General features: G+C 34.1%; 1 protein-coding gene across 1 annotated transcript in view; it reads right to left on the bottom strand.

Annotated features, from left to right (window-relative positions):
- LOC134527431 (protein regulator of cytokinesis 1-like) overlaps window positions 1-27,892 on the bottom strand; it is a 236,415-nt gene continuing 208,523 nt past the window's right edge. The window contains exon 13 of the mRNA XM_063360107.1: window positions 1-27,146. Within this exon, the coding sequence (XP_063216177.1) occupies window positions 26,913-27,146 (234 nt within the window). The 3' untranslated portion in view covers window positions 1-26,912. The remainder of the gene's footprint in view (window positions 27,147-27,892) is intronic.

The following is a 27,892-nucleotide window of genomic DNA, read 5'->3' as shown; positions in this document are numbered from 1 at the left end:
TTTGTTTTAGTTCTTTATTAAAAATGTATCTTACATAATAAAATTTCTAAAAATTTTTACATTAATCCTTTTTAGAAATATTTGCTCATAAAAAATATCTCTGAAAGTTGGTTGTTACATTAATCATTTCAAAATTATGATAAGACATTTAGACAAATTTAAAAAATCCTAACACAGCATATAACATTTGTCACTCAGCACATTTCATTACTAATTTTTAATTACAACAACCCATGGCCAATTACAATTGATACAAACCCTGTTAATGCAAACCACTGTGATACATATTTTCAAGTCCCAAGAAATGTGCTAAGAGTCCAAAACAACAGAAGTTGGTACAAGTTTGTAAGGTGAGAAGAGTTAAATTGTGATCATGTAGAGTTTCCTCCCAGAAGTGCTACCTATCCGTGTTGCTTAAGACAGCCGCAGCAAGGATAGTTTGGATGGCCGTAGTGGTTTGAAGCCCTCGAGAACAGTTGTTCACAGGCTCTAGCTACGGAGCTAGCCAGTACAATATAAGCATTGATAGGAATAACAAAAGGTGAACAACAAAGTGTTTTACAAGTCATGTCTAACAGTGGACCTCCAAGAGTATGGCGTGCTCATAAATTTGAGTTGGCCAGGGCTTCAGGTCAAACCCACAACCCCGTCCCACGAGCAAGACATGTTTGATGTGGAAACAGACTGAACTGGAGTTATGAACCTGAGGATATTGACAGAAAAAGTACACAACACATCATAATTGATGGAAAGAAAGCAAGGAAGACAGAGTTTTGCCATGACACTTGGATAGTGGTAGACCTAAATGTACGCTAGTAAAGTGCTGGATGCCGGAGGATCGAGAAGCAGAAATGAGAAGACAAATGGGAAAATAGTTAAAAAAAAAGAGAAACTTGAGCCACAGTGAATCTAGCTAACCAAAATTGTCACAAATACTGGGTAAACAAATTTCTAACATTGAAAGCTGTACTTTTCCACAAATAGTATGTGTATTTTTTATTACATTTACTTATTTTTAGTTTAGTATGTATTTAAACATAACCCTGTGATATAAAAAGAAGCTGTAAGAAAATTTTATTAAAAATTCATGGCACTCTACACACTTGTGGATTACTACTCTAAATGTAAATACGTAGAGCTCCCATAAACTGAAAAATGAAACAAGTGCATGTGTCATTGGGCACTTGAAGTCATTTTTTTCTAGGTTAGGAATTTCAGCGGCAGTTATGTCCGATAGTGGTAGTAATCTAAATTCCTTGCAATTTGACCAGTTTGCTAGCGAGTGGAATTTTTTTCACCAAAACTACAGTTCTCACTATCTCCAGTCTAAAAGCATGTCTGAATGGCATGTGCAGACTGTCTCAGAAAACTTGCAAGAAGACGTTAAAAGAGGTAAAAGATTTGAATATTGTGCTCCTGGAGTTATGCAACATTCCAATGACACTTGGTTATTCCACTGCTCAGTTACTCATGGCATGACATGTACATTTATACTCTTTGTCTTGTTTTGAAACTGGTTTAGAATTCCTTGCACAATCCCGAAGATAGTGTTAAGTCTCCTATTATTTACATTGTTGTAAATAATCACTTTTAGCCCACTTCCTTTTTATTCTCAACCAGATTTACCACAAAAGACAATATGTAAATTCATTTTAGTTTAGCCCTTTCCTGCCTAGAAATGTAAAAAAATTGAATTTTGTAATTTTTATTTCATTTTTATATTTAAGTAGGCATAAAAGGAGGCCATAATTTTTTTCAAATTTTTTTATTTATATTTAATATTTTTTTTAATGATGGGACTTTTAAGTCCTGACAGGCATTTATCATATGTCCAGCTCAACAAACAAAAAAAGGGCGTTCCAGACTGGTGCAGTGCTGCCGTTTTAGTGCTGCAACCTCTTGGCTGTCAATCGAACTTCTTCGACAACTGGCAGAGCGGAGCTATACAGGGACCCAGAGGTCCCGGCAGTCAGCATGTGGTTTCAAACATGCACACACTATTTCTATGGGGCTTCAAACATTGTGGGACTCACAAGTACCACCAGGCAGGAAAGGGTTAGATTACTCACAGATACAGCCTTGACAACAGTAAACACTACCAAAAAAAAAAATACCATATACAAAAAAAAAAACAATACTACAACCTTCTGAGTTCACATATTCTCGTTGATTTAATTATTTTCAACACCCTCCCTCAATTAAATCAACCAAGTAACTCATCAAACGTTACACATATGACTACTCTAGTCCCATTTGTTTTCTGAGCCTCTCAAAAGTAGGCTTACTAAGAGCCTTTGTGAAAATGTCAGCTATTTGATCTTCACTTGACACATAACACAACACTACTGTCCCATCATTCACTTTCTCTTTAACAAAGTGATGGCGAACATCCAAGTGTTTCAGTCGCTTGTTTTCAATGTTTGATGCAGCTCTGATAGCTGATTGGTATCTTCAAAAATAGCTGTTGGTTCCCCACACTGCTGAGATAAATTTAGCTACAGGGTCAGCTTCTTCAACCAGCATGCTTCTGCTACTGCGGCACTCAGAGCTACATACTCAGCTTCTGTCGTTGATAGAGCCACAGAAGTCTGGTTCTTAGACGACCACACCACTGTGGATTTTCCCAACTGGAACACATATCCTGATGTTGACTTCCGATCTTCAAGATCCCCTGCCCAGTCTGCATCGACGTAGCCTTGCAATTTACTTTGTCCTTTCCTGTATGTCAGACTCAAATTAATTGTCCCCTTAATATAGCGGAGCATTCTCGTCAGGGCTGTCATCAGTTCTTCATTTGCTTGTTCTTGGTAGCGGCTTAAAAAACTTACCGCCCAACAAATATCTGGTCTTGTACCTGACACTGCATACAACCAATGAGCTGCCTGCACCTAAGTTCAACGTTTCTCTCACTTCTCTCAGTATTATGAAGACTGACCTTTTGGTTTGGATCTATAGGTGTTCCCACGGGCTTACATTCTGTCATTCCAAACTTACGTAAGACACTTGTAAGGTATGAGGTCTGATTCAGCGTGGTTCTTCCAGTCGACAGGTTATGTTCAATCTTGATTCCTAGGTATGTTGAAACCGTCCCCAAATCCTTCATTTTAAAATATGTGCATAATGTGTTTTTAATTGCTTCTATCCCCTTTTCATCTGTACCCACTAATAACACGTCATCCACATACAGGAGAATATACAGGCCACTTGATTCATCTTTCTTGTAGTACAGACAGAAGTCACTTGTGGACCTGGTGAATCCTTCCTTCTCCATAACTTTGTTGAACTTTGAATTCCAGTATTTAGGTGACTTCTTTAAGCCATACAAGGATTTGTTTAATTGTAGTACATTACCTTCTTCCACTGTTACACCTTTGGGCACTGATAAATAGACAGTTTCTTCTATGTCTCCGTAAAGGAAAGCTCCTGCTACATCCATTTGATGAATGGGCATGCCCTTATGATTTGCCATAGCTACAAGCACCTGCATTGTCGAAAGTCTTGCCGCAGGTGCATATACATCAGATGAATCAAAATATTCCTGTTGCTGAAACCCTCTAGCAACAAGTCTGGCCTTGAACACTGTTGGTGGGTCGCTTCTATCATCCCTTTTTGATTTAAATACCCATTTTGTCTCTATAAGATTTACATCTGTCGGCCTTTTCACTTCAATCCATGTATTGTTTTCCTTTAAATTTTCCAACTCTGTTTTCATTGCAGTTTTCCAATTTTCTGACTCTACACTGTTTATGGCTTCTTCATATGTGTTGGGATCATCAGGTTCGCTCATGCACAACAAATTGAAATCATAATCAAATCTCTTCGGTTTACGCAACTTGTTCCTATCTCTTAAACACCTGGCCTCCAATGAACCCCTTTCTTCAACACTTTCACGCTTCTCCCAATTAATGTTTTCAGTTCTAGGTTTTTCCGGTGTTGGCTTTCTTGGTATGTCTGTATCAGGGAATTCTTCTTCCTGAAGGTTAGGAAAACCAAGAAAATATTCCTTTTCATTATCCTCTATATCTTTCTGTGTCAGCGCACCTGGTATGGTTATTTCACCATGTGGCTTTTCTTCATGATGATTAGGAAATCCTAACAAGTGTTCTCTTTCACCATTTTTCAAAGGTCCAGAGCTTGTTTGTAATGGCTCCCTGCAATCTCTCACATTTGAGAATTTTACGTTGCAGCTCACTGTCACCCTATTTTCTTTTGGTAGGAAAATACGGAATCCTTTTGATGTTTCGCTATAGCCAACAAATATGCCTTTCTTGGATTTTGCATCCCACTTCTTACGGGTCTGATCAGCCACATGGATGTATGCTTCTGATCCAAAAACTTTCAACAATGTTATGTCATAGTTCTTACCCTACCACAATTGATAGGGTGTTTTGCCTGCAACTGTACTAGTACCGGTTCTATTTATCACATAGACAGCGGAGTTTACTGCTTCTGCCCACAGATGTTTTCCCAATTCCTTAGCTATCATCATAGTCCTGGCTGACTCAACTATTGTGCGCATCTCCCGTTCTATCCTTCCGGACTGTTCTGGACAGTATGGCACGCTTCTCTCATGAACAATTCCTAAATTGGATAACAGCTGTTTCACGTCATTGTTAACAAACTCTGTTCCGCAATCTGTACGAAGGATTTTAAACATCTCACCCTTCTGATTTCTAAACCAGGCTGCAAACGTCTTCAAATTTTTCTCCAACTTCACTCTTACTTTTTAAGAAGTAGACAAACCGGAAATGTGAATAATCATCCTTTAGAAGCAAGAAATATTTAGATCCACCTATGGACTGAGTTTCCATGGGACCACACACATCTGCGTGTATTATTTCCCCGGTTTTTGAAGTTGTTGTGTTGCTGTCTTTGAAGGAGCTTCTTGTCTGTTTACCTAAAATGCAAGGTTCACATACCACATCAAGTTCATCTGTAATCTCTTGGCCATACGACTTTAACACCTCTTTTACCTGTTGTTTATTTTGATGAGCCATTTTTTCGTGCCAGCAATTTAGGGTTTGCTTCTCACCTACGAAGGCAAAAGTAGATTGATGTGGTTTAAATCTCATTTTATAAAGGTTTCCTGCACGTTCCGCCAGCGCCGATATTTTGCCTTGACTGTTTAAGATTTTTGACATGTGATTGTTCGAAATCATAGTATAACCCTTGTCCAGTGCAGATCCTACTGAAAACAGGTTTATCTTCATATCTGGAACGAACAACACATTCTGCAATATGATTTTTGAGGTACTCTCACAGGTATCTGACAACAACTTGACATTACCAATACCTTCAGCTTTCAAAACTCTTCCGTCTCCAAATTTTACAAGCCTGTCTTTCTTCAAGACCCTATATGATGTGAGCAGTTCCCTTCTACAGCACAGATGTTCTGAAGCTCCAGTGTCTAAAAACCAAGTATTGTCATCACATGTGTCACAGGTCAGAGCTGATGTAAACACAGTGAATGCTTCTTCGTTTCTGTTAGCATTATGGTCTTCAGATTTTTGCATCTCCCTTTTGAAATGATAACAATTTCTTTTAATGTGCCCAATTTTATTACAAAAATGGCAGCGAATTGGATTTTTCACTGTACTCAATCTGAAACATTGGGCTCTAAGGTGCCCATTTTTCCGCATTCAAGACACTTCGATCGCCTTTTCTCGCAGCAGCAAAAGCTGTAGAGTCATCTTCTCTCGATGAGTAGGTTCTCTCCTCTTCCATTAGCAGTCTAGCAGTCAAATTTCCCAGAGTTCGCCCCTCAACTGAAACAGAATCCCAGGCACTGACGAAGTGAGCATATGTTGATGGCAAGGCAATAAGAATTTTGGTTACTACCATATTATCAGACAGTTTTTCGCAAAGTTGTTTTAAACTACTAACAGTCTCTTCGATTCTGGACAGAAATTCAGACATACTTTCACCCGGTACACACTGTTAATTAAAGAATTTCTGTTGCAGCAGGTGTACAGAAAGTTCGGAATTTTTTTCAAACACAGTTAACAACTTCTTCCAAATTTCTTCTGCATTTTCACATGTCAAGACATGCGCCATAGGTCCTTCATTCAATCGTGTAACGATTATATCTTGAGCTAGAAAGTCCTTCTTTTGCCATCCTTGCAATGTTTGTTCATAATTTTCACTTCCTGGCTCAGGTTTTACGCATGTCCCAGTTACTACGTCATAAACACCTTTTGCACGCAATGTAACAGCAATCTGGAATTTCCAAGTTTTCCAATTACTTTCAGAGCTTAGCTTGATCACGTTAGCTTCCATCTTGTTTGCAACAACACTACCGTTTATCTTGCGTGCACAAACTAAAACAATTTTTTTTTAATTTGTGTTCTGGGCCCATAACCTGTTGTAAATAAACACTTTTAGCCCACTTCCTTTTTATTCTCAACCAGATTTACCACAAAAGACAATATGTAAATTCATTTTAGATTACTCACAGATACAGCCTTGACAACAGTAAACACTACCAAAAAAAAATACCATATACAAAAAAAAACAATACTACAACCTTCTGAGTTCACATATTCTCGTTGATTTAATTATTTTCAACAACATTAAAAGGGATCAAAAAACAAAATGCAAGCTAACAAAAGACTGCTAGGAATTAAGTTTTAATAACTGTCGGCACCATTACTGTTTATTTTGGAACTATTTTATGGTAGAAACCTTATACTCTAATGAACACTAGAATTATTTTTTCCAGTGAGGAAGTCATTAAGATAAAAAAAAAACTATTTGTCCTTAAAAGAACATTAACTGGATGTCTAAAGAAAATGAAAACAAAAACAGTTTCAGAGACTTGAAATAAGAAAAGAGATGCTAGCAGTCACAACAGTGCAGTAATAGAAGCCACAATAAGACGGATGCAGCAGAGAAAGTGTGGAAGTACTAGCAATTATTTGAGATGGGAGGAGAAAATGGCATTTGCTTGATACAATAAACTGGGCTCTTGATAAAAAAACTACAGTTTTGGTTTTTAATCAAAAAAGTAATTTACACTGAACTGTTACTAAGTGGAAAACATCTTGTAGGGGGTCTGTAAAAATATACTTTAAAGTGAAAAAGTAAAGTAACTTAATTGCTTATAATACCTACCATAATACCATTAAAAAGCTATATATCATAGTGTGAAAACTAATTCTTGCTGAGCCATACACATAAATGGTGGAAGGTAAAAAGCAGATTAGTTTGCAGCTCATAATAATCTAGGTGAACTTTTACAGGAACCAACACTTCATGCTAAATAATAATGATACTGATGACTCTGCACACATAACAGAGGAGCTGAAAAAGTATTGGTTATTTATAACAAAAGAGATACAAATCACATTTTTGGGGTCAAAATTAAAATAGTTAATTTTACTAAAACTACAACCATAATTTTAATGTGGCCATTTTTTTTTTGCACAAACTGTAAGCAAAAATCACTTGGGCAACCAGGTATTGCAAGTAACTGACAAACATTATCAATTATTAGCTTCAAAATAAAAGAAATTTTGGTAAACATATGAGAACATAATACTGAACAATACTGTCAAACACCAATTTGAAAGAACACACTTCTCAACAATTAATTCATCTATCACATTAAAGACTGAGTCAATGGCATCAGAAGAAATTTAAGATATTTTCAGAATTTTGTTGTTGTTGAATATTTACCTCTACTTGAACTGTAAAAAGTTTAGTAGGCTTGTCATTTCCTTGATTTATACTTATTAATGTTAAAGGTAAAATTCCTTTAGGTGGGTACTTGTGTATCCTAACTTGGAACATGGTTTCTGGATCACATTTTTTTACAAGTAATTGGTAAATGAAAGTATGAAACTAATTAATTTAAATATTAATTACTAACACAAAAATCCTATCAGTATTTTTTATTTCCAGTCAAATGTGAATAGCAAATGATTCTTGAACACAAATATCACATTCGAATAGTAAGAATAGGAATAACTGAAATTCCACGTATTTGCATATTGTTGCAACCAATACACTTTAATAACCATCACAAAGGAGTGTCTGTGTTTTGGGTTTGAACTTCGCGCCGCGCAGTGGGCAATGGCGCTCCTTCCCTTCCTCCTTTTCCCCCTCCCTGCATCTAGTGCTGTTCTTGACTTCCCCTCCTGAGGTGTCCGCACATGCGCGTTACGACTTCTGTTTTACTTAAAACTGTGTGTATTGCCATGATGGCTCTTGTTGGTTCGCAAATCATGTAGATAAGTTGTTATAGCCAGTCGGTGCTGGTATTTACTGAATTCAGTATGTAGGTCAGTTAGTTAAATGTAGTGAGTGTGACAGCGGGGAGACTTCATGTAAGTGCTTGTAAGGTGGTGACCCTTACATTCATGTAACTTGTAACAGCTAAACTCTAAGGTATTCTAAATTGTTTATTCGGCCGTCACCTTTGAAATTACTTTTGGCATTATTTCTCTTTACGTTTTTTTGTTAATAGTTTGCATTGCTACTCGTGTTTTGTCTGACGTTTCATCCCGTCATGTCGTTACTTGTGTTTAGGGCAATTTGTGTGCAAATTGTCAGTTCGCTTTTGCGTAATGTATGTAATCACGTAGTGTTAAATTGTTACATATTGTTGGTTTTCTTTTGATATCTTATGCATTTGAATCTAGTTGCATTTTGCCTAGTGTAGGTTAGGCCGCGGACGCCCGCGTTAACATTTACGGGTCTTGTAATGTCTAGTGAGGCATTTGTCTGTATTAACGTAATTCTCGGTCGCTGCGATGATTGAGGGTTGTCTCTCTTTTGCACTTGACGTTAATTTAACGAGAGATTATTCTTTACTATCCAGTTTATATCGCTATGTCAATATTGTATTTGTCGTATTGAAAATACGTTCACGTATTTTGCTTTCACATTAATGGTCACACGCTGTAACAATTGTACTAGTGCTCTTGTTCTATGGGATACTTACTTAATTTTATATAATTGTCTCTGTATCCCTTTGGTGATTTATCTGCATTAATTTCAATGTAAAAGGTTTGTGTAATTGTATGAGGATCTAACATGAGGCTTTTGCCCACGATTAAAACAAAATGTGTTCATTTAAATACTTGCTGATTTAAAATTTGCATTTTGACTATCCTTGGCTATTATTAATTGGATCACACTTTTGAACACTGTTTACTCAGCTCATAGTATTATATTATTTTTTAAGGATTGTGTTATACGTGGTTGAAGGTTCTCGTGAAATTACTTCACCTGCTGACACTTTCCTATGAAGCTCATGGAAGCCTTCAGGTTGTAGTACATGGACGTAGATATTTATTTTTCTCACTATGGATATGTGAGAGGTTGAAGTTTAAATATTAAAAATAATTAGAGTGCACAAAGTTTTGGAAATCAAAGTTGAAATGAAGACTAATTTTCTTCAACTTCACCTCCAGGAGGAGGGAGGGGGGGGGGGGGGGGGGAACTTAATTTTTAATGTCTACAACAATAAAAAATGGCGTAAGTGACAGTTTGTACGCAAGATAAGCAGTTTTTCAACAAAGCTGATTTCAACTTTCTAGACAAACAAATAATTCCCGATAGCTTTCAAAAATTCACCTGTTTCTCACAGTTTTCCCGGCATGAAAAAATTCCCCGCTAGTTCAAGGTTCCCTGATCATCCTGCCGGCGGTCGCCCTGGTCTTGCTATTACGCGAGTAAGTTTGCTTTTACAATTTTAGCTTCCTATTTACAAGCAGAGGCAGATTGGTAACTTGTTAACCTTTCCTTCATTGTTCTTATTCAGTGTGTGATATGCAACATGTATTGATAAAACATTTTACTCAGGCACTCAAAGTTGTTTCAATGGATTTTCCTATATGTAGCAAAATATTTGAAATATCTTTAACTCAGTCTTCAATTTGAATTGAAAAAATGTTCTTAGCAGATTCCTAAAAATAATCTTTGTTTTCAAATGCCCACGAGTTTTAATGCTACTTTTTCGCGGACTGTAGTGAAATAACTTAAAATCTTAACTTTAAAAATAGTGGATTTTGTCATTGTCATTAAAAATTAAAACACATGAAATAATAGTGCATATAAAGCACAATAACATCGGTCATCTGCATCAACAATTCATGCTGAAACACTTAAAATATATTACACACAACAATGCTACATATATTGATAAAAACCAGCAATTAAAACATTAAACATTTTTCTGCAAAGTTCCTTTGTTAATGAGCAAACTACATATATAAAAAAAAGTACAGTCAAACATTTTTAAAATTTGCTATGTCCCAATATTTTTTTGTTTTATCTTTTGACAAGTTTTGTAGTAATTTTTATTTTTGAATTATTGATTAATATATCAAATTACTTAAATATAATATTGGAACTACTAAAAATATTTATTTGATTGGGTGGTATAAGGAGTATTCTTCTTTAAATTATACAATCTAACAAAATTGTTAACTTAATATTTTAATGTTTTATTTTAAATTACTCTTTGCAATTCTGAGTTTTGCATGTGTGCATTAATTTTATAAATATTTATTTCATTAATTTTAGTTTCAATGTCTTTGGAATTTTTAAATTAGTGAATTTTAGTCGTATATTGAAGTATTTTATAATAAGAATTCCTTATAAACCCTAAATTAGATGTAGCTATTAGTTCAGTTAAGTAACATGGGTGTTTGTTTAAAAAATAACTCACATTAGCAAAATCCCAAGGTCAGTACGATTTTGGAAGGACAGTTTTGATTGGTCAGGATAAGTCAAGAATGTAATATAAATCCCTAATCCAAATGTTCAGAACTTTTTTTAAAGTAAGATTCCAATCTGAGTCAAGGATGGATGTGATATTGCATGTATAGAAGTTAATGTCAGGCCAAAATAAGTTAAAAATGGCCAATGTTTGTTTTGAATGTACATCAGTGGGGAGTACCAGAAACAGTGATGTCGCTGAGTAAGAGTTTGTGAGCTATTTCCAAGTGAAATAACCAAGATTTGAGTTGTCTTTGGAGGCTAAGCTAAGTGAAGAGGCCTTTTTACGATGGTGTCAAGGACTTACATAGAAGAGACGACATTCATCACGACTTGAAAATTACAGAAGAGTAGTTATCACCAAATAAACTCTATAGACAACGGCGATATTGACGAGCATAAAGGACTGAACACCATCAAGACAGAAGAGGTTCAAGTGGTCACCGGGTGGATATTGTGACCCACTACAGCTGCCAGGAGTGCCAGAACTAGGGTGATGGTCATCCTGCACAAGAGACTTTATACAGTCTTCTACTTGGACAGTCATCGCGACTCCACAAAAAGAGAATCCAAATTCGAGTCTCCAGTCTTCAGTTCAAGACCAGCGACTGATCGGGGAAGAAGGCAGTCACCATCGACCGGATAACGAGAACCATATTATGTTTGGGAGTTTTGTCGAGAACTGAAGCCAAAAGTATGTGGTTATAATATTCCAGGTATTGTAAAAACTGTGAAATGTTTTTCGAATGCGTCTATGCTTATTGTTGATTTGAAAGTGTCGTTCTGAATATTGGTAAAGTCCACACAATACAAAATTAATTGTTCCCTTTGCATATTTCTTGAGAATTTAGCAGTTCTGTATATATTACACTGCAAAACTAAAAATCCAGAGGTTGTCCCTGTAGTAAGAGAGTTCTCAGTAAAGTTGAATAGATTCCAATACCATTAGAGTCAATATTAATTTCATTGTACATATTTCCTTTTGCATTAAATACAGATGACTTTAGAACCTTGGCTATTTCATAGCAAACTTTATAACATGGTCCAATTCAGTTAAGTCTTAGTTGATAGGTCACCTTAGATTGCTCTTATTGAAACTAAACCCAAATTGACTAATGATATCAATTGTGAAAATTATGATTTGTACTTTGACCAGGTATTTTGCAATGTGTCATTTAAAATAAGTGTAGTTAAAGTTCAATCTGTTCTTGGATTGATATTATTGTGTGTCAACTCGCTTATTCTGCAAGGTCATTTAACATATTAAAATAACTTGCATTTAATTTTGACAGTTATTTTAGCACCTTGGCAAACCCAGTTCATGTATGCGTTAACTTTGACAATTCCACGGAATTCATGTAAAGTCAATCATAATTTTTGAATTCTATAAGAGTAATCATATAACAATTTTGAGATACATATGTTTACAAAGTAATTAGCATTTTGTCTCTCATGAACACTTTATTAAACAAAATAACAAAACAATTTACATCACTAAATTGTCCCAACCAGAAATTAATATTCCTGTAAACCAGTCTGATAAAGAACCATAGTACAGCCCAATGAAAGTTAAATTATGGTTTAAATAATTTTTTATAGTAGTTTAAGTTTATTTCTGGTGCCAATATATTAAAGAAAATTGAAATTATACAGTTTATGTCACTATCTCATTATTTAAATAATATGTGAATCAAAACATCAATATAAAATACTAAAAATCAAAAATCATTATCACATTTCCTTTAATGTTGATCTTTAGGCCTTCAGCCATGACTGTATGGTATCAGCTATAGACTGCTTTTATTTACTTTACTTTGAAAAAAAAAAAAAACCTTACATAAACAAAATAAATTATTTTAATTTGTACATAATATTTTAGGTTTTTAAATAAAAGCCTAAACTACCAATTTATTAACTGAATTATATATTTAAAGACAAAATAAATTAACAGAGGGGAATTTTGCTGCTTTTGTGTTTGTTTTTGTTCACATTTCTGTGTTTAGTGGCTAATTGACTTAAATTTTGCAGTTTTTTTCCCTTCAGTTTTATCATTATTCACCAAAAAGTAAGATTTCCTGTAACAATTGAATATTCATTATCTCAAAATGCTAGCATTAAAAGTCTCATCAAATACAAATAATAAAATATTTGTATTTAAAACTTTGAAGATTTACACAGGCCTACAAAATCCATTCTTCACAAGAAAAAAAAAATATATGCAACAATTTGGTTTCCCTTACACACAGGTGCACAGAAAGTAAAGATGTTAATGTTTGGAAAATCATTCGACATTACAACCTCATAAAGTCTCAACAATTGGGACAGAGCCAATACCATATAATAAAAACCCATAGTACTAACCAGATACATACTGCATATACACATACTTGAGCATATTGACTATCTATAAAGTTTAAATGAATGATTTCACGTAATAATAGTCACGACAAACATGTGCTCGCTGTACAGTACACTTATGATTGAGTGCATAAATTAAGACCTTAAACATTTAAACTATTATTCTCACACTAAATCAGTTACTATATTCTAAAAATATGTTTACTTGTATGTTAAGCCAGTGCGAATATCAGTTTTTCTTTAGTTTGAATCAAATATGAATACGAATATCAAATTATTCTCAAATACAAAATTCAAATATTCAGAATTAGAATCCCACTAACAATTTTTTTTCCACACATTGAAAGAAAAAGTAAATATGTAGTGTAGTGGCTTCTGGGAAATTAGATAAATACTATAGTAAAGGTTGGTTAGGTTAAGTTACGTACAATTACTATAGGTAAAATGTTGAAAATTTCAAATTTTGAAAGAAAATATAATTATTTTTCATGGTAATCAACTTAGGATTTGAACCTCTCTATCCCCCCCCCCCCCCCCCCCCAATAAACAGTGCGAATAAAATACGTAAAGCAATTGCAATATGTGAGAAAAAACAACAAGAGGGTGAATTTAAAAAGAATGTGCAGTGAAAAGTTTTAATCTATAGTTAAAAGGCCTAAAAAAAAATAAAAAAAATAAACTTGTTAGTTTGTATTTTTCACTAAGTGAAAATAAATCATTATTTATACTAACATATATTAACATTTATGAATTATATTTTTTGGTTTTTTTAAAATAAAGTGTAGGAATACAGAAGCTGTTTAAAATGTTCCTCTCTTTTTCTGTCCAGTGTACATGTGCTTGGTAAAAGAGGTGAAGATTTTTTCCTCCCTCTTAGTATGATATCTTTTTTTGGACCACTAGCGGGTGAAGATAATTGATTGAGCTGTGACTGCGCTGGGAAGGGGGTGAAGAGAGAGAGTGTGTGTGTGTGTGTGTGTGTGTGTGTGTGTGTGTGTGTGCGCGCGCGTGCGCGCGCCTGTATTTTGGTCATTGTTGTTCACTGTGTATTATCCACCAGAAAAAAAAAAACGTAGGTTGTTACGCATTAGGAGTCTTTGCTGTGAATATACGACCAGATGTTTTCCACGAGATTTAGACAAGTTTCTCTTCATCACCCCATTCTGAACGAAACTAATCACAGAGCTGGCATGCCGTGTTTCTACCCTCTGATCTGAAAACTGTCAACTTTAACACCGGGCAGTTTTTGATTTTTACGGACACGTATTTATCCTAAACAGTATGCTGTCAGTTTTAATCTATTTTTAATGACCTGCTAATCTCTCTTTCTGTAAAATACTTTAGCTGATAACATGAGTGTTAGTAATGGTTCATAATCAATGTCTTAAATCCAGCTTTACTATATTAGTATTCTCAAAATTTATGTGGCTAGATGTAGCAAAAAACTCCACATAAATAACACTAAAATATTACTTACATCCTGTGGAAATTTTGCTCCCACCAGAAGAGAAAATCATCCATGATCCCAAAATTTTTCCATGCTTTTGAGACTTTGCACAGCCGTATTCGTAAATGACTGAATATTGAGACACTTCAGGTGTCTCATGTGATTATGTTTAGTGTTTATTATGTTTAATTATAATTTTAACGTAATTTTTTAAGTAATGTTTTTATATTTATTTTTATATAAGTCTTTACTAGTTTTAGTTAATATTTAATCAAGTAGTTTGGTTTACCGTGCGGCCATTGACCCCTGCTGAATGGACTTGTCCATGCATGAGAGAGGGGGAAATTAGCGGTGGGAGGTGGATGACGTCACGGGAGTGTGACCTATGCGGCGAGCGGACAGTTTGGACTGTGGGCAGTCTAGTCGAGGGAAGCTTGCGGGCGTTGACCGACGGCGGGTCAGTTGTGAATATGGGATCCCAGGGTAACTCCGTGCAAGGGAGTTGGGACACCACCCACACTTCGGTATGAACGGTTAACCATGGACACTGCTACGCGGAGTTATCGTCGCCGCGGCCCGCATCAGCTGCATTATATTTTGGATAACCTGTAATGTACAGCAACGTATTTCGCATCAACGATTTTAAACTTTTTCGCAAGTCGCGAGTGTTAATCCACCACGTCCCGAAGTGCGTTGACCGGCGCCATTTGACTGCGCAACATGGTCGTCTACGCCCAGTCTACAGCCCGGGTACCCAAGGCGCTACAGTTTGGTAAATTTCTACGGCACGGCGATCACCAATGTAAGTAAAACTTTAATTTATTAATGGTGAAAGAAGAGGTTGTTTTTGGGACGGTAGCCAAGATTTCGTGTGGACTCTCCCTTCCCCCCCTCCCTCGCGCGGCGATGGAGGACAGACTTAGACTTATGTGATGGCAAGGTTTTTGTGCCGCAGGTAACGTGATCGCTACGGCCAGGCGTCACGTATAGCATTTGTAAATTTTATGTCGTTTTTTATATATTTTATTCCATTTGTCTGTAGTTCATGTATTCTAATTTATCGGGAATAAATTTAAATGTTTGCATATAATGTAATTGGTTCGAACGCTGCAATAACCTACTGCACATCCCATCAAACTTGTAATTTAGTTTTGCGTCTCTACCGCGTTTACGCAAGTAGCCTTGGCGAAGTCAAGGTTAGCGGTGTTGAAAAACAATGCTTGTAACTGGCAGTGCAGGTAGAGATGGACGTGGGCTGTTTGCCCCCGCACGGGGTAATTTTTTACACCCCACAATATTCATTATTTCAAAGTGTTAGTATTCAAAATCAAATTGAATATGAATAATAAACTATTCATTTTGATATTTGTAAATTTAAATATTCTCACAGGCCTGATTAATGTTCTAGCTCTCTCTCTGATTATTATGAAAGGCATTTTTAATTTTTTTTTGGTTACTCTAAATTGGAACTGGTTACCTGGAGATCCAAGTTAATGTGGGCTGACTAACCAAGTTCTACCGTAGTTACAAACTATTACTTTTTTCAAATTGTGCAATTTTTTTGGACAGTATAGTATGTATTTTTTGATACAAAGCACTAAAATCATAGTCACTATATCACAGCAATGTTAATGAATACAATATGTACACTTTGAAAGGACTTTCAATAAGTAAAGCTAAGAATTCTACAAACAAATTTCTTCCATTAGGGATAAAAAATTATTTATAGCTGAAATAAATATCTTATTAAAATGGTGTTTTTTTTCTTCACAAATGGAGTAAATACAATGCTAACTGTTAAATAAAAGATAATTTACACTAAAAAAGTGAATGTTTATATAGCTCATTTCTGACATCAGAACCAATGTGTGCACAAATGCTAGTGGTGCATCTATACATTTTGCTAAGATAGAGATGCATGCAGTGACTAGGGGCAGGATTAATTAGTTGCTATCGATGCTATTTTTTTTATTTAGGTACTCTTGAATTTTATTTTTTTCCCCAGCTAAATTTTGAAAGGAAGGCCTTTCCTCCTCCCTCCACTATATTTGTTAAAAATGTTTTTCATTGATCAAATATACTTTATAATTTAAAATGCTACACAACTGCTACAAATTTGACAGGTAGATATTGTTTCACATTTAGAAGAAGTAGAAGAAAAACCAGTCTTGTAGATTTCAATGACCTGATTCATTCTATATTTGTATTTTGCAGTTTTTCTGGGACACATGTGCATGTTTAATGAAATATTTTTAACATATTCATTTAAGACTTCTCAGCACTTCAGTTTAATACACAAACACAACATGTCTACCATTTTTGCTGTAGATTTTCTCTTGTGTGGATGGCTAATAATATGAAAACCAAAGAGGTTGTATTATATTGCATTTTGCTTTAACGCTAGTGGTAAATAAACCACAGCAATACTGCACGTAATAGGCGTTCCTTCAAATGTTACCTTGACCCATGTAGGATTGGTCATTGTTCTCTCCCTAGTTTACGTGACCATGCTTCGTTATACTGCCACGTCTCTTGATGCATCTGAGATAATTTAAAATATAATTCCAAACTAATTTATCCAGTGTGAATTACTATAATTTTTGCTAGTATATTAAATTGCTATTTTTATTTAGTAAAATAAGTATTAGAATTTTTAATCTAGACAGGTATTAACAATTTTTTTAAGCAGGATGAAAACAATAATTTTTTGATAGTAGATTACTACGTTTTTAGGGAAAAAAATTCATAATATTTCCAGTCTCTAGCAAAGGCTTACAGCACACCCAACTTTCAAAAAACCAAGGTTAAAAAAGTTTCTAGAGGTACACTGAAGCAAGCTTCATCACATGATGATGCACATACTAGTGTTTATTACACAGTCCCAATAGTTGACACAAGAAAAGGCAGTCCACTACCGTGATTTTACACTCATTTTTTCATTAATTAGTACATACTTATAACTGTACTTGAAAATATAATCAATTTTAACAAGTAAATACATCCTCATGGGTTAAAAAAATTCTAATTATTGGTCACATTTTTCATAGAATACAAAAACAAATCACCCAATGAATGTAGAGCATTGTGTCTTGCCATACTCTTTTTCCAAGATATCTTTGCTCGTATCTGCCATCATTTAAAAATAAAACAAGCCAGCCTAACTAATGTTAAAATTGTATTACCTGATAAACATTTCGCCATATTGCTACCATTTCTTTGTTCACTTTTATAATACATAGTACTTGTGTCCATTTCTCAGATATATTTTTGACAATAACTACCCTAATGAATAAAAAATATTACTGCTTCATTAATTTAAAAAAAATGCAGCCAGTCAATAATATATTCATGTCAACTGAACATGAAATGACTGTACAAATTTTTTTAAAAGAACAATTAGTTTTGAGAAGTGGACCTTAACAGTTAGTAAAACTAGATAGTAAAACAAACAATCAACAACATTTCCACATTTAAGATTCAAAACTGTTAAAAATTAGTCCTAAATTAACTTAGAAATGATCAATGAAACATTTCCATTTGTAAGCCAATGGCTACCACATGTTTGTTTTTGGGTATTAGATATGCAGCATTTACATATGAACCACTAGATGAAGTCTAGAAAGCTAACGGTCACAAGTTTAAAGTACAAACAAAGTAAATCCTTAAATGGCTCAAATTTACCAAGGTGGTAAATTTGCTTAGCCAAGAAATTAATTCAATTTATCTGTATATCATACAATATACTTCAAAATTAAATAATATTTTCAATGATTTTAATATATTTACATGGAAAGTCATTACGAGAACACATCCTAATGTATGATTTTAAAAACTATCTTCATGTGGTCATCTAAATTAATATTAATATATTTAACTGTTTCTATTACTAGTATCCAGAATACGTCTAAAATAATAGCTTTTGCAAGTATTATATAAAAAATATTCTAATTTAAAATAGAAATTCGCTAAAATATTTTGTACGGAAATGCTTGCATCTTTTTCGAGAACACAGCTGTAATTGACCGAAAATAATTTAAAGTGAACACACCCACAAGGTGACCGACTCCAGTAGTGGGAGAAAACAATAACATAACCGGCTGTGTGTGTGTTTCTCGCTGATTAAATTATAATTAATTGGTAAGTACCTTTCAATTTATTATTCATAGAGTGTACATTAATCGTTCATAAATTCAGGAATGTGTTTATTATATATGTATATATATGTGTATATATATATAAATAAATAAATAAATAAATAAAAATCAATTGCTGTGCATTAGTCTCGCTTAAACTAGAAAACGGCTAGACCGATTTGAATGATTTTTTGTTTTGTTTTGTTCACCTCATTAAAGGGACAGTTAGGGGGGAAAAAATTTACGGAAAACCCAAAGGAACACCTGAAAAATAAAAAAAAATAAAAAATAGAATTTGGTAATATTGTATGGGAATTGCCACTTCAAATTACTTTTGAATGTTTCTATGTTTGTCCTCTATACGTTCCTAAACCACTGATCATCTCGATGAATTTTTGCACACTTGACCTTTGAAACACGAGGAAACTCACTGTTAGGTGAGATTTTGATAACACCAACCCTTAAAGCAGAATTTAAGGTGGCACGCGAGTCGTATGGATAGTTACTTGTATTTTATAGTATTTCCTCTTTGCTATAGTCCGAATAATAATGGTGGGAGAGGGTGGAATAGAGGGCGGGAGAAGCGGTGAGGAAGGGAGAGGGATATATAGAGTAGAGTTAGGTATAGAGAGAGCTACACAGATAAGAGTTAGATAGAGATATAGAGTTACAGAGAGGTATAGAGATAGAGCGGGAAACACACACACACACAGTTTATGTATACCTACTTTCAAAAATTTGAAAGAAAAAAAAGAGTTACACATACCGGGTATTAGTTAGTCTCTATAAAATCAATGGGAGTGCTTTAGTCTCGCAAAAACTCGAAAATGGCTCAACCGGTTTGAATAATAATTATTTTTTTTGCCTCAATACTGGGGTGGTTTAGGAAAAACCCAAAGAAACATCTGAAGTAATGAAAAAATCAAAATTGGTAATTTTGTATGGGAATTGCCACCTCCGATAACATTCCATGGATGGCGTACATGGGGGACCTTTCGTTTGACAGCTGCGCCATGCATTACTGTTTTCCTCTATGTGTTTTTCATTTTGTGCGGTTGTGTGAAATCTATTACATTTAAAATCGTTTTTTCGTTAAAGAAAGGTAGTGGATTTTGAGATTAGACTTGGTTGAATTAAATTTAATAACATTTTGCGAACATTTTTTTTTAATCAGCCATTTTATTAAGGTAGATTGATTTTGCACGCTTAGACATAACGCTGGACAGAACGTTGAAAGATCTTCATGACAATGAAAACATTTTTGGTGGAGCCATGATTCTGTTGCCAGGTTTTTTTCGTCAGACTCTTCCAGTTATTCCACTATCAACTGTAGCTGACGAACTAAATGCAAGCTTAAAATCATAAAATTTGTGGCGGCATGTAGACATTCCAATTGACAACCGACATGCGAGTGTTTCTGCAACAAGATTGAAATGCATTTGTGTTTTTAAAGCAATTGTTGGACATTGGTGATGGGAAAATCACAGTTGACATCTGGGCCAGATTCATCACATTGCACACTGATTTCTGTCAGTTGACCGAATCGAAGGAGGAACTCATTCTGCATGTTTTTCCAAATGTAGCGCAGAACTTGAAAAACTATAATTGGCTGAGCGAACGAGCCATATTGGCGGCAAAAAATAAAGATGTCGATGATCTCAATGCGCCCATTAAAAATTTCATTCTGAGAGTCATTTTCTTTCAAATCGGTTAACACAGTTATCAACCAGGATGAGGTAGTCATCTTTCCCACAGAATTTTTAAATTCACTGGAATTGCCTGGATTACCACCTCACAATTTGGAATTGAAAGTTGGCTCAGTCATCATGTTGCGTAACATCAATCAACATCTACAATGCAATGGAACTAGACTGGCTGTGAAAAAGCTTATGAAGAACGCCTTTGAGGCGACGATTATCAAGGAAAAGTACTAAGGAGAGGATATTTCGATTCCGTGCATCCCAATGATTCCAACGGACTTGCCATTCAATTTTAAATGGCTGCAATTCCCTGTGCGTCTGGCCTTTGCGTTGACCATGAACAAATCACAAAGCCAGTCGTTGGAAGTTTGCGGAATTTATTTTGAGTTTCCGTGTTTCGGCGCATGGACAACTAAATGTCGCGTGTTCGTGTGTCGGAAAGCCATTATCTTTGTTTATTTATGTGCCGAAAAACAAAACGAAAAATGTAGTTTACCAGAAAGCTTTGCACTGAATGTTAACTGCATTTATCTTTCATGTAAATAAAATACATTGAATTCATTTAAATTACAAATAAGTTTCATTTAATAACCAAACAAAACCCAATTCGTACATGATGCAGCTAATATTCTCAATCTCAATGAATTAGTTGGAAAGTTAAGGATTGATAATTGCTCATTAAAAGTTACAATCAAATTAATTTTAGGTGGTACGAAGTTCACTGAGTCATCTAGTTATAAATTATAACGAAATACTTTAAGAAAACAATAAAAACAAAGGAACATCAAACTTTTTCATTAACCGTGTCACACTGCGTCCAAGATGGTGCTTCAAATGACGTACACGTTTATTTAAAATCATAATTTCGTGAATGTTCCTAGACATGATGACATGTTCTCAAACTGATGATTTTGTTTTCAAAATGGATTCTCTGGCCATTTTTCATTAACTTACTTTAAGTGTGTGTGTGTGTCTATAATTTCCAATAAGTTAACATTATTGTTGGATTTTTTCATAGCAATACGGAGACTTTCGGAGCAGGAAAAATTAAAGAGACAAGAAACAAACTTAAAAACGATAATGCCGGTTTATTTGTGCCAAAGAGAAAAGATTAATGCTAGAAAAAAAAAAGGATGACTGACAAACAGAGAGAAATTAAAAGGGCTAAGGATAGGGAATATTATAAAAAGAATAAAACTGAAAATAAAGTGAAGAAAATTGCTAACATATGACCAAGCAAGAGAAGTGAAAGCAGATAAAAGATTCGAAAAAAAAAAAGCATCGTAAATATATATAGAGACAAAAAGTTATTAACAAGTAATACACCACCACAATCAGATGTTGAGTCAAGCAAACCATTCAGTGAGGAGACAAGTAGGAAGCACAACAGGTCACAAAGCTAGCGCAAAAGAAAAGAAAAGAAAAGAAAAAAAAGGTAAAATGAAACAAAAAAATGAGTCCTAAAAGAAAAAATTACAAAGACGAGACGCAAGAAAGAAACCTGTACCTAAAACTCGTAACAGCAAAACTTTTATTTAACCAAGTACTGAATACACAATTGCAAGAAAAAGCAGATTCTTTGCCAAAAAATCCCATATAGAGAAGTCTTCCAAAAAATGTATCAGTGGAAATACTTTAAGGAAATACAAATTGCTCCAAATGGCTAAGAAGATTTTTACCAAAGGAAAGAAATGATAAATAAATAGATTCTAAAGTCTGATGCCAAATCTCGCAAGGTTGTTTAGAAGCCAGAGGTTCCTCAAAAAGTCATAAATTTTTTCAAATTACATATCAGTCAAATGTGCTCAGCTGAGAGACTGATTAAAAAAAAATGGTATTAAGAAACAAAAACACATTCTTTTATTTACAGTTAAATACCTGACACCAAAATTCATAAAAGAAACTGGGGTTAACTTACCTTACAAAAGATTACTCAGAGCAAAGCCATTTTGGGTCATAGCTTCAAAATTAAAGGACCAAAAAAGTTGCATGTGTGTCAAGCATAAAAATTCTGAATTGAAATGCAATAAACCGAAAAATGCACATAAAGGTTTATTGAGGATTACACTTGCGATGTAACTTCTCATGACTTCACGATTGAATGCAAAAATCAGGAGTTTAACTGAGGAGATAATATAGATTCCCTGATATATTTTTAATGGAAATTCATTCATGAAGATAAAACTGCAAAACTGCAAATAATAATAATAATACTCATAATAACATTTTTAAAGGTTCCTATTTTAGTATTTTGAGTAGTCAAAGAATTCAATGCTGCTTTATCTGAAGATATTCCAGAAATTCCAGTCGTGGAAAAACATCTCTATGGTATTTATAGTTGCAACAAATTGAAATAAGAGGTGAAAGGAAACTTAAATGAAAATGATATAATGCTACAAATAGACTTTTTAGAAAACTATAATGAAATACAGTCCACACATTGTGCTAAATCATTTATCTATCCATACAGGCATATATTATACACAAAACATACAATGCTTTAGTACCAGGATCTTTTGCTACAGTTAGTGAAAATTTAGATCACCAAGCTCATGCAGTATCGGCTTATGTGAAACTGATAACTACAATTTTAGAAAACAAACCTTTATATCTATGATATTTACCCGCAGAAGAGTTGCCCCTGTGTTTGAGTGGCAGCTATAATTTGGGTCATATAAATACAAGATTTTTGCAGTAAGGGTGGCCCTGAAATATGAATCGCACCATAAATCGGTGTACAGTAGTCTTTGTTTCGCATTTCAAGCTTATTGGTGCATAAGAAATACGGCACTGGTACCCTAGATTCTCTTTTTGTCTGCTTTCTGTGCTGCTTTATTACTGTGTAGAAGGAAGTGACGCCCCTATAATTCCCCTCTCCCCTACTGCTTTACGACACCCCCTAATAACAGAAAACAGCCATGTATCCCTTCCTGGCTATTGTATTTTTTAAAACCAGTCCTCTTCCAGAAGAAGAAGAAGAAGAAGAAGAAGAAGAAGAAGAAAAAAAAACAAAAAAAAAAAAAGCAAGCAAACCCAACCTCTATTGTCAGTTTCTTTTATAAAAACTAGAGTTACAGTCAGCATGAAATTATTCCTGGAGGAGCTGAATAATGTAAAAAGCTTTTGAAAGGCCGCTTCCAAAGCACCAAGGATGGATGCAGTTTTGTTATAAAATGTTGCATTTGAAAGCTAAGGAATCTCATGCAAAAAACAATTATGTTGGGTCACAGTTACATCTTAAAAATTTGTCAAAATAGACACTAGGAAATTGTGCCTATTAATGGATATTTACAAGTGGGAGGGAGGGAGTACCGTCACCACCACTACATGGCTTCATGAACTTACAGACTACACACCCACAAACTTGCTGGTTTATATTTAGATTCCCTTCTAGCCGAATATCAGCCCAGCAGCACTCCTCAGATATTTTAACTAAACAATTTATACTTACTAGTAATATACTTATTAAAAACCAACACAGGAGAGTTATTTACACACACACTCAAGACACCACAAATATAATTTTTTTTTACCCAAAGTTATAAATTTGCGCAAGAGACGCATAACACTTTTTTAAAACTAAAAATCGACATAAAATATGCAATACATACGTGGGTAAATATGGTACTATGGCAATTATACATTGCAATGAAGCAAACGTACGAGTATAACACTTTGGATACAACTGTCTAGTCTTTTAAATGTAAGCTCAGTGGAACCTATAGATGTTTTTAAGTCAGCAATAGAATCTCGTCTTGGAAGAGACCATGGTTACAGATAATTTGGAAGACCTGGTGAAATTAAAGCAGAGAAACAGCATTTATAAAACTATTTACAACTCATCTTCATCAGATAAAGATTTAATGACATCTGTTTGCCAGCAAAATTAAAAAAAATTGATTGGTGTTGTTGCAAATACATTGTATGGTCAAGAAAACATACATTCAAATTTGATATCCCCCGGGACATTGTATTAATTAGAGACCCTACTCAAAAAAGAAATGTTTATTACAGATATGTTACTGCCTGCAAGATTTATGCCGATTAAGTTTTAGTAACTTTTTTGAGATATGTGTGTAACAGTACCAAAAAATTCAAAATGGAATTAAATGTTGTCTCTTATATAAACTTTGACCAAAAAATTAGTATTATTCCAACACTAATACTGAAAAAAGAACAGAATCAAGAATATAATTTTTTAATACTGATATTGATGTTTTTGAAATTTTTTAGACTTTTTGGTTCTCTAAATAAGTTGTTACAAAGTTAATTTGCTTTTGTTTCTTTATTTGAGATTCTATTTACTTTAGCAATAAAGTAATTAAGATATAATTTATGATCATAAAGAGTTGATCTTAGCTTTACTTAAAAGAATGCATTATAAAACTGATTAAAACCAAGTAAATTAATTTCATGCTAAGAACAAACCTTATGACAATATAAATAACAGTGATTTCTAAAACTGTCGTTCATAATTTAAATTTACCCTTGTTTTAGCCTATATTATTTTTGTAATTCACAAACATACTCGTTATTCCAGGAACGCCTAAATATTTCCGGGAACGTTACAGGAACTTCATAAAACAGATAACATTTTATTTATGTTCACAATAAAAGATTATAGTTGTATTAAGAAACCTTGATTATGTCCATGTAATGTAAATTTAATTATAAATGTTACTGGTTTTTTATATTTCATAAATTATTTGCATGAATATAACAAATCCTTGTTTTAATATGCATTTTTCCTGAAAAATATTTTGTCATATTATTCTTTTCCCCTGTTAATATTGAATAAATATATATGAAAATCATTGAATGAAAAAAAAGAGGGGGGGGGAGAGAGAGAGATAGAGAGGGAGAGAGAGAGAGATGGAGAGAGAGAGAGATAGAGAGAGAGAGAGAGAGAGAGAGAGAGAGAGAGAAAGTACGTTTATTTAAAAAAGTGGAGTATACAAGAGCACACCCAATAATTAAAATTAATAAGTCATGCAACAAAAACCTTTCTTCAACTTTAAATAGAAAAACAAAATTGGTGACCGGAAAACGAGCCACTTGAATCTGTGACGTAAATATCGTCGTAGTACACACTTACCACGAAAGAGTGCGGGCTATCAAATGTAGTTAACTCGGCACTCGACGAGATAAAACGTATTTAAAAGAAAATTTACATATCGGACAACTTTGTATTTCTGTTAATTAAATAAGTAAGTAGTGATATCAAAATACATATTATATTTCTACTTTAAAAGACATTATTTTATAGGAAAAAAATACCTACACAAAGGATTTGGAATCTAATAGTGGGACCAAATCATGCGACATTTACGCGAGAGGTTTTTTTTATCCAAATTTTGAAGCCCTCAAATATTGGTGAGATGATTATGTGCATGTGACAATTATGCGATAAAACAGGGTAATATAGATATAATTTTCCATTCACATAAGATTAAAGTAGCATAAACTTAATGTTTCATATTAAAAAGAAAGAAAATTTAACCAGTTATTGTAACTCCAGACTATACTGTTTATTAAATGCATGTCTGCAATGAATCACTAATCACATGTTTTGCCAATAGCACATTCTGGTAGGTGCGAGGTAAACTAGCCCTGAAAGTTTCTTGCTTTTCTCACCATAGCTGCTGTTGACTTGCAGGGATTAATGTAATACAAACAATGGCTGAACACTTAGGCATTGGAGATATTTCTGCATAATATAAATCATACCATTTTAATTGGGTTCGTAAATGGGCCATGAAGGAAGCAAATAGCTATTAAGGAATGGGTACTGATTTTCATTTGTAGTAGTATTATTCATTGCATTGTGTTTAATTTTACACAAATGCAGTTTCCATTTTGTATGCAATGAAATAAAAATTCATGTAGCTGAAATTAGTTTTTACTTCAAATAATTCCGTAACTTACTGTTACTTCATAACCACGCAAATCAAACAGCGTTACTTCGAGGAGCGGCTGTACAGCATTTTATGTGACATCCTGAATATAGTTTTTAAGATCATACGTTAAGACACGTTTCCGTAATGAATTTACATGCAAATATATTAAAATCATTGAAAATTTAACTCAACTATTAAGTACATTGTTGATGCACAGATAAAATGAATTAATTTTAGTATTTCAATATGTTCATTTACTCAAAAAAACAATGATTTCAGTAATTAATTTCTTGGTGAGGCAAATTTTCCACCTTGGTGATTTTGAACAATTTAAGGATTTACTTTGTATGTACTTTAAACTTGCCTGACTTCAGGAATAATTAAATATTCTTTTTTTAAGCAAATTTATGATATATGCAGGATGATTTTGTAATATCTTTGTAATACCGCATAACACTAATGAAGCCAAATACAAAATACAGTGGCGAGAATTAAGATTAACATTAGTTATTCCTATCTACAATATATGAACAAACATACAAATAATATTACAAGTGCAAACACTAGAAGATACATTTGCTGAACAGAAGAAGATAAATAACAAAATCGTGTAAAAAAGCTGTACATTATTTACATTTGGGCAGTCGGGTGACACTCAGATAAGGAATGGCATCTTGACGCGAGGCGTCGTGAGCCGCGGGGGTGCAGGCGCTCTGCCCTGAGGAGTCTTCATGGCGGGAGTCTGGAGTCTGGCTGCCGCCACCCTCGGGGTTTCAAAATTCCTCGGGGTCAGCGCTCGCCGTGACGGCTTCAACGGAGTCTCACTTTTAGCCCCTGGTTTCACAGAACTGCGACACTCTGATTCCGTATTGAGTAGTTCTAGCTGACCCTGCGAAGAAGGATGCAATTCAGAAACAATCAGTGGTTTTAACTAAACATATCCTAATACATGCTACAAACATTTATCACAAAATGGCTTTCACACTACATACAAGAAAAAACACAAGCAATAATTAGCTATTGTCAATATAATCCAGGAACTATAGGTTTTCATCATTAAAAAATAACATAAAGTTGAACTTAGCATTGGTAAATATCATATCAAATAATATGTGACTTTTTTTAATGTGCACTTGAATTTTTTGGCCTTTAAGTTTTGCAAGGACTGCAATTAGCACTACTATTATACTATTTCTCATCTTGCAGATTGTCTTGCTGCACTTGGATTTGTCTCAAATGAAAGAGGAGACACTAGGACACACTAGGATGTGTACTTTATATGAAAAATTTGATACTCCCTATTTTTTTTTAAGAATAAACTATACGAATCCATTTTTTTCACTAAAACACTAAAATCAATTTCACTAGCTACTGATGTACTAAAAAATGCTGAAACTGATGCTCCATGGTTTTATGTCTGTTTTATACCTATTCCTAAATGTTATCTACTTTTTGTGCGAGATTGATGGTTCTGAAAGATAGCATTATCACCTATAGCAGAGATGAGCAAAATTATTTAGGAGAGCTCAAATGAAAAAGAAAACTACCTAGTCACTTCAAAAAAGTTTATAAAAAAGTAATACACAATCAATGTGTGTAGGCACGTGGTAATTCAAAACTACGCAACGGGGTGAT

This window comes from Bacillus rossius, chromosome 1 (assembly GCF_032445375.1).
Source record: "Bacillus rossius redtenbacheri isolate Brsri chromosome 1, Brsri_v3, whole genome shotgun sequence".
Classification (NCBI taxonomy): Eukaryota; Metazoa; Arthropoda; class Insecta; order Phasmatodea; family Bacillidae; genus Bacillus; species Bacillus rossius.
The sequence above is the reverse complement of the archived record's forward strand: the minus strand, read 5'-3'. Positions and strand labels throughout refer to the sequence as shown.